Here is a 19743-nt window from a genome sequence, read left to right as displayed (position 1 = left end):
TTAAACAAAAATGCATACTTCCGCTTTAAATTCGGTATTTATTATAATTTGGATATGAGTATATTTCAGTTTTTCAAATCCTTAAACCGAAACCAAACCACAAGCTACAATTTTTTTTTTCCCAAACCAGAACTGAACCATATAAAAAAAAAAAAAAAACAAAAAACCGCACCGTATTTCTAATTATTTAAGATATTCACAATAGATTAACACATGTTGTTTACGTATCAATAATACAATTTATGTTATTTATATTGTTTTGGGGTTTTCCGTGTCATTCGGGAGAGTTACAATTCCAAAACTGGATCCCGGACGCCTGTACCTGCAAAACAACGGAGACTCCGGTTGGTGGGAGTTCCGCCTCCGACGATCAAGTTCGAACGTGTTCGGATGTAAAAAGTGCGGACTGTAAATAGGAACAGGTTCCTCTTATGAGAGAAATGATCATCCAACTATAGCAAACAACCTCAATATCTGAGTGTTGACTCTCAAGTGTATTCAATTCTACAATTAATGCTCTCTCTGAATATTTGTCAATGTTGTTCCCCAGGGGGATCATTTCCCTTTATAGGGTCTTGAAATATGTGCCCAGTCCTAGGTTACGGAAACCTAGGACTGATTGGGCTGCCTAGGAGTTTGGGCCTTGAAGGCAGCCATTCCTAGTTGGATATCTATCTGCCACATTTCGTGCCCTGATTGGTCCACTTTGGAGTCTTCACTGAGTGACACGTGACGGACTCTGGTTGGTCCACGTGGAGGGTCTTGATTGGTCCACGTGGTGGGGTAAAAATCCCCTAATCATATAACACAAACAATGTTCCTTTTATCATTAAGATGAATATTATTACTAAATATAAAAATAAAAAAAAAATGGGAAAATTATGATCAATTTTTTAGAGAATTTTTTAAAAGAAAATGATTTAAATATAAAAATTTAGAAACTGAAATTTTAAATTTTGAATTTTGAATTTTAGAAATTTGAAAAGAAAAACTTATTTTTGGGTGAAAATAATTTTAGATATATAAAGAAATTCTGGAAACTGAATATTTTGGAATGATTTGATATTAAATGCGTGGTAAAAATCAATTATTAATTATCTTTTACTTTTTTTACAAAATGTTTCTTAGAAATAAACTTTGTTCTTTAAATTTAATTTTTTGATGCAACGTGTGTTCTTTATATTTTAATGTTGTGTTTTTTTTTTATAAATTCATAATGTTCTTTATAATTATAAGCCATGTTCTTTTTGCTTAATTCGGGTGTACCATGCGCATGGTACACCCGGGTGCACGAACCACCGATTAGGCTTCCCATGGTGATAAATTGGAGCTCCTTCAACTATATAGCGAATACTCCTTTGTGTATTTTTTTTTAAGTGTACCATTTTCTACCAATGCAAAACTTTGATTAATAATATCAAAAATAAAAACAATTGAATGTTAATAAACTATTCATTGAGATGATTCCAAACAGTTACCAAAACTATATTATTTTACGAAGTGCATTATCTTTTTTTGAATATTTTTACAAGGTACATTAAATTTCAAGATAATTACTAATACGGAGTATTAGTTAGAGTGCATTATAATGTAAAAAGTTGCCCTTTAAAAAAACCCGAGGGAGTAACGTTTGAAGCCTAAGCAATTCTGTAAAGGTAAAAAGAGTACTGCATTTGTTTTCGTTTAGGCATTCATAAACTTTTAGCATTGAAAAAGAAAGTGAAGACTTAAGAGTTGTGGTCCGCCGTCGGCAACGCCGCCGGGCAGTAGAGCGGTTGGGGTTGAGAGAGAAAGCGTGTTTGTGTATTGATAAATATGGGCGACGGCGACAAAGAGTTGAGAGTGGTGGATGGCGGGCAATACCTTGGTGAAATCTCGGCTTTGTGCTTCCTTCACGTCCCCTCTCATTTCTCTTCTCTTCCTTATCTTCTTGCTGGTACCTCTCCTTTTTCTTCTCTTCTTTCCATCTTCAACCATTTTTTTTTTTTGCTTATATTTCTCTGTTTTTTTTTATCTACTTGTATTGCTTTTTTCAATTAGGTTTCTCCAAAGTGTACTTGCTCTAATTATCAATTTATTCATGCACTCATGAACTACAACTATATCATATCCATGTTTGATGATGATCTAGATACAGGAATTCATTTGTGCGATGAGTATTATGCAACCAAATGTGTCATATGAAATGCATTTTTACTTCAGTAGTCACTCCCTTTCCACACTTTTCACTGTCAACTACTGAAGAAATTTACCCAATCAAACAGTTTTATGCAATTAACTCATGTTTCACTTACTGTTAATTCATTTGGGTTTTGGATAGTCACGACTTAAGAGGAAGTGCTCAGTAGATAGCTGTATCTCTTCCATACATGTACCTCTTCTATTAATAAGTGTTATCGCCTAAGTTACATTCGTATGTGATATGTATTTTTGTTGAAAGTGTGCTCAGCAATTTACTTATGCAACTTGTGTTTCCATTTAAAAAGTTTTTGTGATACAAAAATAAATTCTCAAATTTTCAAATGTGCTAGAGTGTTGCCTTGTTATATAATTTACTATATGCTTGAGATTGTTGTACGATGGCCATTGTTTCGAATTTATACAAAAAAAGAATCGTTTTGACCAAAGTGTATCTACTTCAAGGTTTTAGTTAAAATTTTGCTTTTGTTTTGGGAAATCACTTGCTTGTAGTTATGTCTGCCGCAGTGTTGCTTCATGTATCTTCATCTAACTGTGGCCGTAATATTTGCACTGGAAGCTGACTGATGTACTTCATTTTCCTTGAAGGTTATCTTTGAATATTTTGCTTCTGAACACTAAGCATGTCTGCCTTCTGCGATTTTTCCCCCCTACTTGCAGGATCAGGATCACAAATAATACTTTTTGATGTAAATCTTGGTCGACAAATAAAATCATTTTGCGTGTTTGAAGGAGTTCGTGTTCATGGGATTGCTTCTATGTTAATGAATTGCAAGGACAATGCCTTGTCTCAATCTGTTACTTTTAAAGTTGTTATTTCAGGGGAGAGGAGAGTGAAATTGTATAGCTTGCACCTTCAGCTGGGGTCAAAGTCTCTTGATAAATCTGATGTTTCAATAGATCTGACTTTTATACAGTTGCTGCCAAGATTTACACACTGGGTCCTGGATTTTTGTTTCTTAAAGGTGATTTATTTCAAATTTCACTTAGGAGATTGAACTATGAAGGCTCAATTTTATTTTATTTTATTTTTATTTTTTGAAATAATGAAGTTGCATTTTCTTTAAGCTATTTTGGATCAACAACCATCTATCTCCTCCTAGTTAATTCTGTTCATAATTTTATATTATGCTCATACGTTGATTTTTTATCGACTTGTGTAGGATGGTTTATCTTCTTCTGAAGAGGGATGTCATTATCTTGCAGTTGGATGTAATGATAATTCTGTTCATATATGGGATGTCTTGACACCACAATTGATCTTTGAAGTTATATGTCCAGGTCAGTAACAATCTATACAACCTCCTTTGACTTCATTTATGAAGAACAGGTCTTCCACTTTCCTTATTTGACATTGCAGCATGTCAGAAGTTCCATGGTCTCTCTTAACTAGTTCTTGTCTGTTATCTTTTGCTGTAAGCGAACCTATATTTGTCTCGCCCAAAACAACAAAACAAGGAAAAAGAGTTATGCCGATGCAAGTGTGGAGCAATTGCTAAACATATTTTTTTTTATTTACATTAAAGATATGTAGGTCTTTCTAATTTTGGTAGCAAATCACAGCATTGTTTCATAAATTTTATCCAATTTGCTACTTCCGACATTCTGTTTTCGGTCTGTAGAGAGGTGCCTTCTGTACTCTATGAAGTTCTGGGGTCATGATTTTAGAGCTCTCCTTATTGCCTCTGGTACTATTTTTAATGAGGTAATCCTTGCTTGTCATTAATTGTTATATTATATTATAAGTATTGTTTTCCTCTATAATGCGCTTACCAAAGTAAGTGGCTGGTTGAACATGGGCAATTTTATTAACACTCAACCTTTGATTTGGCTCTGTTATTCATCTATTTTTTTTGGTATGGTATGTCAGATTGTTGTATGGAAATTGGTTCGTCAACATAGGACACAACCTCCAACAAATGCTGGTCAAGACCTTGTTGTGATGAGCTTATCTGAAGCTAATTGTCCTCTTGATTGTTTCTACTATAAAGTTGAGATTATTTCTAAACTTGCTGGCCACCAGGGTTCTATATTTTGCCTATCATGGTCTAGTGATGGATCCAAACTGGTTTCTGTGTCTGATGACCGTAGGTGAGCCACTTCATATGTTATAGGATATCTTTTGCTATACTCCGATATATTAGTACTCTTTAGTTTGTACCATGAGAAATTGATTAGACTAGTTTTCAGTGCTCGAATTTGGATTACCACTGCTGAAATGAACATGACTGATGATTTGACCAAATTGCATGGCCATTACTTGGCTGGTCCTGGGCTGTTTGGTCATGGTGCGAGGATCTGGGATTGCTACATATCTGACTCAGTAAGCTTTGAAGCACCTCTTCTAGCTTTGATTTGTCTCATTTGAGTTATAGAACTGCTTTTTATATCCTTCTAGTGCTGTCATTCTTTTGTTTTGTGTTTGTTTAGCTGTTGCCGCCTGAATGATATGTAAAAATATTAGGACATTATCTATCTTGTATGTTCATTATCATTTATCTTCTACTCTGTTGCTTTTGGTTGTGTAGAAACTAGGATTCTCATGCTTAAGGCTTTTCTTCCTTTTGTCTCACCCTAACCCTAAGTAGTAAGCAGTCATATTTTTCCCTGGTTTTGGACATTGGAATAGTGCAGCATCATTTACCTGTATAATTTCTTCATGTTTTGGTGTAATGTAACAACTTAGGAACTGCAAATAGGATGTTAGCTTCTTTTTAATTTATAATGTTTAATTTCTTCATGTTTTGGTGTAGTGTAAACACTTAGGAACTGCAAATAGGATGTTAGCTTCTTTTTAATTTATAATGTTTCATTTCACAAACTGAACCTTCTATGCTTTTTTTTTACCTAAGTTTATTGTCACTGCTGGAGAGGACTGTTCATGCCGTGTATGGGGATTGGATGGAAAAGAGCTAAGAGTTATCAAGGAGCATATGTAAGTGCAACTCGTTTCAGTGTTTTGTTTTTTTAGCTTTTACATTACTTAAAAATTGAATCCTGTTGAAATCAATAAGTAGTCCATTCTCTTGTTCTTTTATTTGTCATAGGATCCGAAGGTGAAATGAATTCTCTGAGTAACATGGATCTCTCTTGTATTACCTTTAGATTCTCATGTTCAATTCATTAGGATATTCTTTTGTGAGATCATGAATTTGTTGCATGCAGCTAATGTGACTTTCGTAGCTTCATCAGTTTCTCCTCACAGTAAAATGGATCTTACCTGTTGCTTGCTTCTTTCTTTATTCATCTTTTAGTCTGTTGTATGTTGAACAATTCATTCGTTGTTTGGCAGAGGGAGGGGAATATGGAGATGTATCTATGATCCTGACACTTCCCTTCTTGTTACTGCTGGGTTTGATTCTGCAATCAAAGTCCACTGTCTGCATTCTTCGTTATCTGCATTCTCTGGTGAATTTATCAAAGAGGTCAAGGAAAGAAAAGAAGAGGTCTTCAGACTTTGCATTCCAAATTCATCAGGTCATAGTGTCCTTATGGACAGGTGAGTGCTTGCCATTTCTTTTTGTACTCCCTTCCTTAGTCCTTAGTTGGGTATTTTTATGACATTTATTATTTTTAATGTCCTTTTAAATGGGATCAGGATTTGTTGACACATTGCACAAGTAAGTAAAAAAATCTGCTCACATAACAAAATAATTCTGTTTTTTTTTTTTTTTTTTTTTTTTAAAAAAGAAATTATTTACCTTAAGTAATAACAATATTGCATTATTATTGTTTTTATTATATCATTATCATTATCATTATCGTTATCGTTATTGTTATTGTTATTGTTATTGTTATTGTAATTTCTCCATGATGGTTAGAGGGCATGAGTGTTTTTTTGTGCTTTCCCCTCCTTTTAACATGTGACACCTCCGTGGTGTCTATCTAATATACATCTTTAACAATTTGTAAGCTTGTGTGTATATATAAAAATAAAAAAAATTTGTCAGTCCTAGACCATTTAAGAAGACTTGCTCCAAATTTGAGATCATTCCAAGTCAACTAAAATCAGAATTTTGTTGTAAAAGGATAAACAAAAGTTGGGACCATTTCTGTGAATTTATTCCCCCTTTTATATAGAACTGTTCATATTTTCTTGTTATTTCTGGTGCAGCAAGAGCGAATATGTACGTTGTTTGAAATTCGCCCGCAAGAATATGATCTATGTTGCTACGAACCATGGTTATGTATACCATGCTAATCTATCCGAGAGTGGATCTGTGCATTGGACTGAACTTATCAAAATAACTGAGGAGATACCAGTTATCTGCATGGATTTGTTGTCCCAAAATCTGTCTGAGCCGTCTTTTAAAGTTGAGGATTGGATTGCTGTTGGTGATGGTAGGGGAACCATGAAAGTCATCAAAGTCATATTTAGTGATGGTACTCCTCAAGTGGCTGTCAGAATATCGTGGTCTGCGGAAAAGGAAAGGCAGCTCTTAGGAGTGTATTGGTGCAAGTCAATTGGATGTGGGTAAATGACCATTCTGATCTACTTTATCTTGTAAAATATAATTCTAGGGTTTAGTTTGAATTTTCATATTAAAGAAGCATAGTTGTGATGGAAGTGACAACCTTATTAATTCCATTCACCGTCTGAAACAGGAATTACCTACTCCAATTATATGAGTTGGCTGATGGGGATCCCTCATTCTTGCTGTATTCCAATTTCCAATTACTTCCTGCTCCCCCCAAAAAAGTTCTTCCTAATTATTTGATGTACCTTTGACTCTAGCAAGGAAAGGCTTTTGTAATTTTATCACAAGTCGTAGTGGTGTACTAATTTCCTCCTCTTCTTGTGATCATGCTTTCTCCAATTTATATTTCACTGCTGCTGCTCCAAGAACAATACTTTTACTATTAGTGGCCTTTCTTTTGTATAGTTTCCTTTCCTTCATCTGTATGTGATTTGTCAGTTTATTGAGTATTGTTGATGATTAAAAATCTAATCCATCCAGCCTGTGGGTTCTGTTTGCTTATGGAGATTTTGTAGTATTGTTCTTTTTCAGCAAAAGACTGCATTTCTGTTCTGTAACTATATATCTAAAACGCTTTTTTTCTTCTCATTCTTTAGGTTTATTTTCACATCTAACCCTAGGGGTTTTGTGAGGTTATGGAGGCTGTCTGATTCTTTATCTCATGATGTTGTGAAAAGTTTTGATGCCTGTCTAGTTGCAGAATTCATTTCACCTTTTGGTGCAAGGATAATGTGTCTAGATGCCTCATTTGAGGAAGAGGTATCACCTCTTTCCTTTCCTAATTATTTGCACTTGCCTTCATCTTCAGATCAGTCATTGTAATATAAGATATTGTGAAGTAATATTCCTACAGAGATTATATGGCAGAGTAATGCCAAATTGTTTCAGATGTTCACTCTGGTCCTTTGTACTTTCTTTTTTTTTTGCAGGTATTAGTTTGCGGGGATTTGCGTGGTAATCTTGTTTTGTTCCCTTTGTCAAAGAGGATTCTGCTTGATAGTTCCATACTCTTTATTGAGAAGACTCCTTCAACATATTTCAAAGGAGCTCATGGGATATCTACTGTCTGCAGCATATCATTAGTCAGACTCACCACTGGATTGGTTGAAGTTTGCTCGGTAATGGCTGAATTATATTATTAACTTGATATCATCAGAATTAAGTGTGTTTTTCATGCTTATTTTACTTTCTATCAAAATCATTTGTGTGTCATACTCCCTCCGTTTCGTATTAATCGCAACACTTTCCTTTTACATCCGTTTCATATTAATTGCAACACTTCTATATTTGGAAATCCACCATTATTTTATAATTTCTCTCCCACTAACCACACTTTCACAAATATTTTATTATTTCTCCCTCCCACTAACCCCACTTTCACAAATATTTTATTATTTCTCTTTTCTACCAACCCCACTTATACTACTTTTTTATTATTTCTCTCTCCTACCAACAATACTTTATATTATAAAAAATCCTTTTTTGGGCCCCACCCTATAAATTTTCTTAAACTTTGTGAACACCCTAGTGTTGCGAATTTGCGATTAATACGAAATGGAGGGAGTAATTAAATTTCATTGTATTTTGGTAGTCCTTGTGCGGCTGTGCCCCATATTTTACATCATCCCCTTAGTTTTTGAATCCAAGTTTATGAACCTTGATTGCTAATAGCTTAATATGAGTGATATCATTAAGAGCATGCTGATTTGAAGTTTGGGACTCCTTACATGCTGCTAAGTAAAGAAGAAAGAAGCACACACTAATTTGGTAAACTGTGTTTGGTGCACAGGCTATTTATCATTTTAGCTCTAGACAGTTTCTGAGTATATCTTTTCATATATTTTATACATAGTAACTTCCATAGTATAAAATGGTCAAAGTTTGGTCTCACATCTCATCTCTTGAATAATCTTTTATTGGACAGGAATTAAATATTTATAAAATCAATTATTGACCTGAAGCATTAATATTATGCCAATTTTTAGAATCATTCTTCTTTGCAACTTTGTTTCTTCTCCATATTTGTGGGTTAAACATAAATGATAGTTTAAACTGTTGATGAAAGGAGTATATCTTTCTTTTCTATACAACTTGATTTCTTCCCCATATTTGTGGGCTACATGTAAATGATAGTATAAATCGTCGATGAAAGGAGTACATCTATCTCTTTTCTTTACAACTGTTTTTACAACTGTGACATGACTGACATCTGTGCAGATGTCTACTGTATTCCTTCCACCTTGTCATATATCATTGTCTTGTTTAATCCTACTACTTCACCTTCCTCACTTAGATTCAGTTTGTTGTTTGCATTCTTCTTTGGATAGTGCCTAATTCTGCTGATGAGTTGTTATCTCATCATGCTCTGTTATACAATTTATGGCAACAAAATTTATCTCATCTAGTATTGCCATCGTCATAGGTTTCGGACCCTAGATGGGGTCTGTGATTACTGGTCAAATATGTTTATACAATTAAGAGGCTGGTCATATATGTATTACGAGTAACATTTTGGATATGAAAGCTAACTTAAGTACAGTAGAATTTTGATCTTTCAATTTTTTCTCCTTATGCTATTTGTTCAGACTGGAGGTGATGGGTGCATATGCTATCTGGAATATAATAGAGACCAACCAACTGTAGAATTTGTGGGAATGAGACATATTAAAGAATTAAGCCTCGTTCAGTCCGTGTCTGCTCATTATTCCCTGGATGATTCAGAAAATATCAGCTATGCCGTTGGTTTCTCATCAACGGACTTTTTGATATGGAATTTACTCTCTGAAACTAAGGTCCTCTTCTGATATATTTTTTCTCTTTCTTTGATGATATACTTTTTTTAAACAGGGGAGGAGGGTGGGAGGAAATTGAGGTTTAAATATTTAATTCATATATTATTTCCCATCTTACCTATCTTGGAACCTAAGAATGCGTGTAAATGTAGGTACTGCAAGCTAAATGTGGGGGATGGCGTCGTCCTCATTCTTATTATCTTGGCCAGACACCTGAAATCTGCAGTGGTTTTGCATATGTTAAGGCACGCTCTCTATCCCCACCCTCCCCCCCCCCCCCTTTTTTTTCCAAGTGTCAGATTAATTTTTGGTGTCAAATGTGGGAATTACAGGGAATTTTCTTATTTGCATAAAGTTAACTTCTTATTAGTTACATTCTCTGTTTGCCTAGTGCATGTAGATAATACCTTGTTGACTGGTGCTAACAATATAGATAAAAATTATATTTTGTTATTTACACAACACACAGACACACAAAAACACACATACACATACACATTCACATACATGATATAAAATTTCGCTATAATCAAAGTGTGATGTGCAAAGCTACAGCTATGCAATTTTGTATGTATACACATGCCTCCTCAATTGATTTTCCTCTGCTTTCATTTATATGTATAATTATGAGAAATAATTAAACAAAAAAGGATTATATTTTGAGTGAAGGGACTAAGAGAGTTTTTCCTTAGGATGGCTGTTGAATTTTAAGGACCCCCCCCCCCCCCCTCTCTCTCTTTCTTTTCTTCCTGTTAGTATTGTTCACATTATCAAACGTCAAAGATAGTCTTCTTAACTACTACCTTTAACAACATTATATCAATAACAAGATTTCTGGGCTGCTGGCTACTTAGTGACCATTTTCCCAGTATCATCTTTTGAATAAAACTCTCTCAGCCCGTCTTGTGTGCGGCTGGCCACACCGTGTGACCGCTTGAAAGAACAATGTAACCTTTATAATACCGACCGAGTAACCCCTTTAATATTGTCCGAGTAACCCCTATAACACCGACGAAGTAACCCCTATAACACTGACCAGGTAACCCTTATAACACTAAGGAAGTAACCCCCATGATGGCTGGCCACACGGTGTGGCCAGCCACGTGTAAGAATTTGTGAAACACTATTACTTAGACTCATACTAATGCGTGGCTTGGGTACATGTCCTGGTGCCAGATAAAGTCTTCAAGTCCTCAACTCCCCACGGCTTTTTTTTCTTCTTTTTCTTGTGTTTAGTATACCGATTGAGTTACCTGAAATGAAATAAAGAATACGTAACACATGGCCATTAATCCAAATTGTGGTTTACTACCTGCCAGATTTAATTCTGAGTGAATCAGTTAAACTCACATGTGGAAGCTTACCTTTCATGCCAGAATCCCAGATACATTGTCTTCCACGGTTCCACCGATATTTGTTCTCATATCTGGAGTTATTTGCTTGTGTAAGTTTGATGACAATCGGTTATGTTTTTATTAATTGTCTGAATTTGTTTAATAACCCTCTCCAGGATGAGATCATCTATGTTCATAGATACTGGGTACCAGATGGTGAAAATAAGATATTTTTGCGCAACTTGCACTTACAATTCCATGGGAGAGAGATTCACTCCTTATGTTTTATCCCTGAAGATGTTCAATGTGCAACTCCTAAAATTAGCTGGGTTGCTACTGGGTGTGAAGATGGTACCGTGAGATTGACTAGGTATGATTTTCTGCACAATTAGCTGGTTAGGTTTTTCCTAGTCTTCTATACTGATTGAATTTATTCCTTCAAAATACTTTTCATGTTTTCGGGTACTATTAGTTTTTTTGTTTTTGTTTTTTTTTTTTTTATTTATTTTTTTTTTTATTTTTTTTATTTTTTTTAATTAAATCTTGGAACAGCATATGTGCAAACTGCAAGCTGTTCACTATTGTACAAACATTGTAGACCATTAATATGCTCGTAAATTTGTTGCGTGAAAATTTTATGATCTTTGCAAAAAATTTATTTCATCTGACAGTAGGTTCATTTGATGGATAGCTCAGGTATAATCATGGTACTAGTAATTGGGCTATGTCCAATTTACTCGGGGAACATGTTGGAGGGTCAGCTGTAAGATCATTATGTTTTGTGTCAAACCTACATTCGGCAGAAGCTAAAGTGGTTGAAGGAACTAATGGGACTGGTGGAACAATTAATTCCTTGGGGAACTGTGAGATTCCATGCTTACTAATTTCTGTTGGTGCTAAACGGGTGCTAACTTCATGGTTATTAAGGAAAAGACAAAAAATTGAGGGAGATACATCTGTTGATGGCCTAGTGAACGAATATGGGAGCCATAAGTCTTCACCAATAGACATGCCTTCAGTGTCGTTCAAGTGGCTGTCTTCTGACATGCCTGTTAAAAGTGTTCGTACTAAAAAAAAGGCTCAAAATAGTGGAAACTTACCTAGACCATCAGATGAAGTTTCTAGTTCTGACTCTGTTTCAGCCTCTATGGAGATGGAGCTAATGCAACATGGAGATTCACATGATAATGATTGGAGATATCTGGCTGTTACTGCTTTTCTCGTTAATGTTGCCAATTCAAGGCAAGTTAATTTGACTAATTCCACTACAATTGTACATTTAAGTGCCAATTGAAGTTTCTGTTACATAACTCTCATCTACTTTCAGGTTTACTGTCTGTTTTGTTGTTGTTGCTTGCTCTGATGCTACTCTAATGCTGCGGGCACTTGTTCTTCCGTATCGGTATTGGTAAGATAAATGTCTTCTGCGATTAGGTTATTTAATGATTGCTAAAGTTTTCTTCAAGGACTCTGTAGATCTTTGATATGCTTCATTTTCTTTTGCTTTGCAGGTTTGATGTTGCATCGTTGGCTCCCCTTTCATCGCCTGTTCTGGCTTTACAGCATGCTGTAGCTCCTCTTTGCCAACTTTATCAAGGTTTGATATATTCTTTCAGTGAATCCTTTTGGAAATTACATGTATCTAATAGATTGTTCTGAACTATTTCCTTGTATTACTATTTCCTGAATACGCTAAAATGTAAACAATATGTTCAAACTCTTAACAAGAATTTTATCTCTCAATGGTTAATTATTAGCATCATGACTTGTAGTTTAGGGTGTTAACGAGTCGAGCCAAGATCGAGCCTAGATAGGCTAGGTCTCGGCTTGGTTCGCTCGAGCTCGAAGCTTGTCAAGCCTGAAAAATTGGGGCTCGGCTCAAGCTCAAGACTTCTTAAGGCTCAGCTCGGCTTGAGCTCGATACTCTGTAAGGCTTAGACTCCTAAAAGCTCAACTCAAGACTTGTTAAGGCTCGTCTTGAGCTTGATACTCTTTAAGGATCGATACTCCTAAAAGCTCGGCTCGACTTGGCTCGAGGCTCGTCTTGGCTCAACTCGTGGCTTATAGACTTTAGTATTTAGCCCATTTAACAAGGGCCCAAATGGTACCCATAGTCATTGTTTCTAAGACAGTCTAAGTTTGCTTTTATAACTCTCATATTCTATCCCTTGCTCCTATTTAACGTGCGACTATTTCTTTCTTCCTTTTTTTTTACTCTTCTTTATAAACAAAAACAAAAATCATCAACAAAAGATCCAAAACTTAGCTGGAACACTAGAGTTATGAAAAATAATTTTAGTCCCTAAGCCTTAAATATGAAGAAAAGTTTATGATAATAAATAATTTATTACCAAAAAAAAAAAAACTCGAGCTTGCTCATGAGCTTTCGAGCCGAGCCAAGGATAGCTCAAGCTTGACTCGTTAAGATCTCGAGCTGAACCCGAGTTGAGCTCACTAAAGCCGAGCCAATGCCAAGCTTTGGTCGAGCCGAGTCTTAAGTAGGCTCAGCTCGTTAACACCGCTACTTGTATTTTTCGAAAAAATGTACCAACCCTTCTTATGTTTCCTACATAATTCAGGTAATGATAACTTTATACTTGCCCTCCAAGCAAGCTAAACCTAATTTCATTACTTAACAAAACTGGCCCTAGTAATTAATTACTGAATCAAAATAGCCCTCTAATTGACCAATACAGTTATGGAAGCTCTAGGCCTCATATCTAATGAAGTAAACATCAACTAAATGATTCCCAGCATGTGAAACCCACTCTTTAAAAGCCATGGTAAACCTGCTTCCTAGGAAACCACTAAAATAAGAAAGCCCAAAAACAAGGCTTAAATTAATTGTTACAGTAGTATCTATTGATTCAAATACTGCTACATGAAAGTATAATCTTTTTATGGCTTGTTTTCACTCTTTTGACTGTTTGTGTGGTGAGGCCTGCTGCAGACAGGCTTTTGATGTCTTTACCACTGGGAGGAGCTTGACTGCTGAAAGTTTTTTATGAAGAACGTTGTAAACTTTAGATATTAAATTCTCCATTATATCCCCTCTTCCCCCCCCCCCCCCCTCCTTTTTTTATTGGTATCACCAGCTGTATTAAAAAGCGCGCCTAGGCGCTGAGGCGCAAGGCGATAAGGGGTTTTTGGTTAGGCGCACAAAAAGCGCACGAGGGGCACTCCAGCCAATTTTTTTAAACTGATCACAGAGGCGCGCCTTAGGCACACCTAGGCGCTGCAGATTCCCTCTCGCTTCACTGCGCCTTGTGCTTTTTATACATTGGGTATCACACTGCTTTTGTAGTGACCCACTGACCCTGTTTTCTTAAGAAATTATTATCATTCTCCACTTATAAGCGCCAATGGATTACATAATTTCCCAATACAGAAGGAAGAAGGGTCATTTGTCCTTCTTGTTATTGACTCAATCGAACACTAATGTATTTAACAGAGAATATCAAGATGTGACAAAGATGAAAGCTTGTATTTTGAATTGAAATTGACAGTGGCTTACAAAAGGGCGGTAGCTTGAGGCTTCTACTCTCATTGTTAGTAACTTGAGGCTACAAGTCTCTAGACAAATACATCACTATAATTCTCAACATGGCTGCCACTAAACTACTGCCTTCTTTATATACACAAGGATCAAAATACTATGCTTAACCTAGCTTTAATCATCTTTGTCATGTACTGCTGCCCAAATCAGAGGTCAGTTCCTCAAGCCACCACTCTCTATAATGGATTCATAATGGCGCTTGTCTTCTAGTGCTGATGTGCTCTTCCCATTTGTCTGGTGCTGATTCTTGTCCCCTGCCTTGTTCCCCCTTGTATACACCTTGAGAGGTGGCTCCACTTGGTCTATAACACTATTTTACCTCTAAAACTTTAAATCCCAAAAACTGGATATGAAACTGTTATTTTACATGTCTCTCTCTCTCCTTTTTTTTTCCTCTTGTTGTCTGCATGCATTTTGGCAATAGTCTGAGAAACAGATTTAATAATAATGAATTCGATTTCAACACGTTGATTGTGCAGTCAAAATTATTAGATCATGAATTGAGCAGAACTTCTGGGAGTGCAATAAACCTACAGGAAGCAATTGAACATTCCCAACACCCCCACCCCCCCCCCCCCCCCCCCCAAAAATCCCCTCTTTAGCTGAATCTGATGATAGAGATTGGGGAATCCCCTTGAAATTCAACCCTCAACTGAGAGAAATACAACTAAGCCTTTTTTTTGATAGCTGAAGACTAGTTTTGGAATATAAGAATCTTCCTTAAAACATAATCTGTGTAAAATGAGTAAGATTAAATAATAAAAATTACATTTACAATTTTATCTAATGCCCAATCTTACTGCGTTCACTGTAACTGCTCTAGGTTAAGTAGGGTGAAGAAATCCATCCTTGGACCCACGATACATTACCAAAAGATTTGAGACTCGGGCTTCTAGGGAATTTAGTAAAACTAGGGAGGACATTAACTCTATCAGTCTCTTTGCTACCACTTGAGGCATGTTTTGTTGCTGCTTTGTAATAAATTATGAGGTTAATCTGCTGGCTAGATTATACAATAATGTGGATAGGTAGGATGCATAATAGAACCCTCATGTATACAAGTATATAATTACACAAAGTGTGTTGCTGGCTTGTTGGGTTCTGATTGCTCTGTTATCTATATCATATTCTCATCTGTGTTTTTCTTTTGTAAGATTATCTTCATGTAACCTTATTAAGGTATTTGCAGGTAAAATGGTGACAAAGAACATATATATCATAATTAGTGGATCAACTGATGGAAGTATTGCCTTCTGGGATGTTACTAAAAGTATCGAAGCATTTATGCAGCGAGTATCATCACTTCACATGAAGAACTCTATTGATTTTCAAAAACGACCACGCACTGGTAGAGGAAGCCAAGGTGGTCGATGGTGGAAATCTGTTGATGCAGCTCTAAATGCTAAAGAAAAACCTACGGAATCTATGGCATTGAAAGACAATATTGTCTCTAGTGACAAAGCTGTTGTTGATGAATTACCAGAAGCAATGGTCTTGAAGGGCGAGAATAAATCTTCTGAGCATATAGAAATAACTTCCTCTAAATCTGGGGAAAGTTTTGAAGATTCTTGTGAAAGGTTATTTGAAATAAAACCATTACATATCTTGCGTAGTATTCACCAGTCTGGTGTCAATTGTCTGCACCTTTGTTGTCAAAATCTTGGAAATAGTATGGCATACAACATTGTAAGTGGGGGGGATGATCAGGCACTTAGTTATCTTCAATTTGTTGTGGATCCATCTTCGTCAAGATCAAAGTTGGGCCATATTGGAAAAGAAGGTGATACAATATCAAAGCTAGGTAGCCCAGAACACACTATCCAGTATGACTCAAATCAAAGCTATTCTATCAAATTCTTGTATCAGAACAAAGCCATAGCAGCTCATAGTTCTGCTGTAAAAGGTACTTATTAGTCTTTTTAAAAAAAAAAAAAATTACTCATTTTCTATGTGGAAACAATATTCACTCCGATCCGTACCCGTATTGGATAATCGTATTCGTGTCCATGTAACTTAGGTCACCACATGTGAGTTCCTTTTGGTAGAACATATTTTTATGAAGCGTGGGTAATAAGTCCTGTAACTTGTGTTAATATAATCTTGCTTGCACCTCTTGCGCTCTTAGGACTCTAATAGGTATACAGTATGCTCTTGCCCTATTGAATTATCCCTTTTGGCTCCCTCAATTATTATCATTTTTTTTTGTACATCCTGTGTTCAAGGAAGAATGACCCAGTATTCATTGCAAAAGGAACATCATATCTCCTGAGTCTTGATGTAGTACTAAACATATTAGCTGCTTTCTTGTCTCTCTTTTGATGACTCCCAAAGCTTTAGTGAAAGTGATCTTGGGAAGAAGAGAGAGATCTTACACATGCTCACATTACAGAAGGTTCTGAAAATTTGTGCAACTATTGGAAGTTTAATATCTTGGTTTCCATTTGGTTTAGGTGTATGGACAGATGGAATCTGGATATTCTCTACCGGTCTTGATCAAAGAGTAAGGTGCTGGAATATTCAAGAGCATGGCAATCTAGCTGAGCACTGTCATTTCATAACTAGTGTACCAGAGCCAGAAGCCTTAGATGTCACAGCCTGTGGAGGGTAAATGAAGCACTTTGTTTTGCTTACATATGGCTTTGGCAGTTATTCTTACCACGAGAAATGATTTTCTGCTGCTTTATTAATATTTATTATCTTCATACAGGAACTGTTATCAGGTTGTTGTAGCTGGTAGAGGAATGCAAATGATTGAGTTCTCTTTAAATGATTGCACTGCCCCTTGAGATCTATTCTTAAAGCGCTAAATTGGTAAGCAGAACTTTGCACTTGATTTCTATAAATGCTTAGTGAATGTGTCTTCAATACAGTGAAAGTCTGCATTGTGACATAATAGAAACAAAGCAGAGTCTCAGTGGTATAGTTCTTTAATGAGCTGTTGAGTTCTAATATCATCATCAACTAAAGGATATTCTATCTGTTTTGCACTATATGATGTTTAACTTTATGGTAATTTTTTTATTAATCTTGACCATAATTGTCAATTTGTCATACGTGGTGAAACAGCTACATACTATCTCTTACTGTTATACTTGCATGTTTAATGCTCTGATATATTCCAAAACTAATTGTGCTCTTTGGAGTTTGGGTATAAACCATGATATCATGTTCTGCTGTGAGTTTAAATTATGATTTAATCTGTAGTATTGTCTTGGCACTTGTCTGCATGAAAAACTTGTATTTAGGTTACATTAATGTTGGTTTTTAGATGATTAATGACTAAGTTGCAAGTAGAAAAAATGTGACCATTTTGATTTACAAAGATAAAAACCCAAGTTAAAAGTTGTATTCCTTTTTCTCTCATAAATCAATATCACTTTCATGGGACAAAGTTAATGTTAAAGCCCAAGCATTGTTATTCTCAGGGTCTGTTAGATGTTTGGCAAGTTTCTCTGGGGATGCTTTCTAGTTACAATTGCTTGAACAAAAGTAGCCAAACATGGAGAACATAGCTAGTCTTCCATTTTTCATCAAAAGGGTCAATCACTTCACCAAAAGGCCCACCTGCAGCCCGATTACCTTTGACAGCACCCATTAGGATGACCTGAAAAGCCCAAATTACCAAGATGATGATTTGTGCATGGATCGAGCTTAGGTTGCCCAGGTAATTGAGACCAACATTGCTGAAGATTTTGGCACTGGTCTTGAACCAAACTGCCTCTCCGATTTTGACCCTGGTCCTAGAAAGAAGATCAGGGAAGACAGCCTTTCTGCTATGAATAACTTCATGCTCTTGATTCTTAGTGGAGGTGTATTGGTCAGCTGATAATCCTGCTGTTTTTTTTTTGTAGTCTTCGGGGAATTCATCGTAGAGGTAAAATGGCTTCTTCCTCATATTGATTTTTCCATTGCTTTGGACAACTACTGATGGTTCTACCCTTGAAATTAAGGGGAGTAGGGTTTGCCTTGTCTGTGTATGGGGATGAGAGAATAATGGTAGCCATTGAATTGTTGTTTTGAAGGGAATTTTGTTTATAGACATTGTATACCATTAGAATAAAGCTTGAAAAATGCTTCAAAATATTTAGTTACAATATATTTATAAATTAAAAAATAATAATTATAAACTATGTTTTAATCCGAATTGTGCACATACACATATGAATAGGGGTGAAAGTTCAATATTCGATTTGGATTTTACACCAAACCGAAATAATTCGGTTTTTGATTTTTGAAACCGAATCCAAACCGAATTTAAGCTCAATCCAATCCAATCCAAACTGAAATGATTCGGTTTTGGAATTGAATCCAAACCAAACCGAACCGCAATGTGGTTTTGGGCCCAATCATTGGACCTATTGATTTTGTGCTTAATGACTATCATGGATTACAACAGTCCATAATTAGAGTCATAAGGTTTGATATTGACCAAACTTAGCAAATAACATAATATAAATAAATAAAAATTGCACATAAAAAAGTCTTAAAATGCAATAAGAAACACTACAGCAGCAACTCAGCAAGAACATGGCAGCAACTCAGCAGGTCTTCAAGGCATCATCAATTAATATCTCAACCAAGTCTGGATCATCATCATTTTTGACCACCAATTCTCATATTCCTCAAGTCTATCAATACAAATATAAACAAGTTACATAATATTTATATATATGAAATAATGAACATAAATAACCAAAAATATAAACACATTAACCGCAACAGCAAATTCAACAACAATAACCAGCGATACAACAACATCAACAATTAATTCGAGCAAAAGTTTCATCAACAATTAATTCGAGCAAATTCAAGCAAAGTAGCAAACACGATTTAGCAATTAACAGAAAATGAATAGAGAATTTGGGGATATTTAATTGAAATTCAAGCAAAATTAAAACATAAGAAGCAAATTAATTCGATCAAAGTCTTACCTTTGAGTGTTGTAGTGAGAATGAAAGTATGAACTATGAAGGGAGGGCGTGGGCGAGCGGTGCTGCAGTGGTGAAGGATCTTCGGGCTGACTGAGAGTGAGGGAAGCGGTGATAAGGGAGGTGGTGAAGGAAGCGGTGGACGACTCAGTGAGAAAAGGGGGAAAAAATTAGGGTAGCTACAAGTGAGAAAAGGGGGAAAAGAGCGAAAATGAATTAGGGTTTAGGGTTATATATGAAGGGGAAAATGGCCTGGGGAATTGGCCTTAATATAATTCGGTTTGGAAATTCGATTTTCAGTTTTTGGAAGCCCAAAATCGAAACTGATCCGCAATCCATATTTTCTTCTAAAAAACCGAACCGAATTGTACGGTTTTAATCAATATTACTTTTACCCCTACATATGAACATGAGATTTAAATTTTAATAGAAATTCTCTTTGATACTCGTCAGTTT

At 35.8% G+C, this 19743-nt stretch overlaps 1 protein-coding gene and 1 pseudogene across 2 annotated transcripts; one reads left to right on the top strand and one right to left on the bottom strand.

Annotated features, from left to right (window-relative positions):
- The first annotated feature begins 1632 nt into the window (after nucleotides 1-1632).
- On the top strand, nucleotides 1633-18426 carry LOC110734215. 2 transcript variants are annotated; one of them, XM_021914274.1, is made up of 21 exons: nucleotides 1633-1936; nucleotides 2860-3164; nucleotides 3363-3480; nucleotides 3822-3904; nucleotides 4070-4290; nucleotides 4390-4522; nucleotides 5052-5134; nucleotides 5492-5698; nucleotides 6314-6673; nucleotides 7274-7436; nucleotides 7607-7795; nucleotides 9263-9469; nucleotides 9622-9714; nucleotides 10980-11173; nucleotides 11500-12045; nucleotides 12131-12211; nucleotides 12315-12400; nucleotides 15549-16262; nucleotides 16810-16963; nucleotides 17067-17170; nucleotides 18211-18426. In XM_021914274.1, exons 1-20 carry the CDS (start codon nucleotides 1816-1818, stop codon nucleotides 17143-17145), a joined length of 4137 nt encoding a protein of 1378 aa, XP_021769966.1. In that variant the 5' UTR covers nucleotides 1633-1815; the 3' UTR covers nucleotides 17146-17170; nucleotides 18211-18426. The 2 variants fall into 2 exon arrangements, with proteins under 2 accessions (XP_021769966.1, XP_021769965.1); XM_021914273.1 differs by lacking the exon at nucleotides 18211-18426 and adding an exon at nucleotides 17785-17966.
- Nucleotides 17412-18411, bottom strand: LOC110734216 (annotated as a pseudogene).
- Nucleotides 18427-19743: the final 1317 nt, after the last annotated feature.

The sequence above is a fragment of the Chenopodium quinoa genome, unplaced genomic scaffold, assembly GCF_001683475.1.
Source record: "Chenopodium quinoa cultivar QQ74 unplaced genomic scaffold, ASM168347v1, whole genome shotgun sequence".
NCBI lineage: Eukaryota > Viridiplantae > Streptophyta > Magnoliopsida > Caryophyllales > Amaranthaceae > Chenopodium > Chenopodium quinoa.
This window is presented reverse-complemented; position numbering and strand designations above follow the sequence as displayed.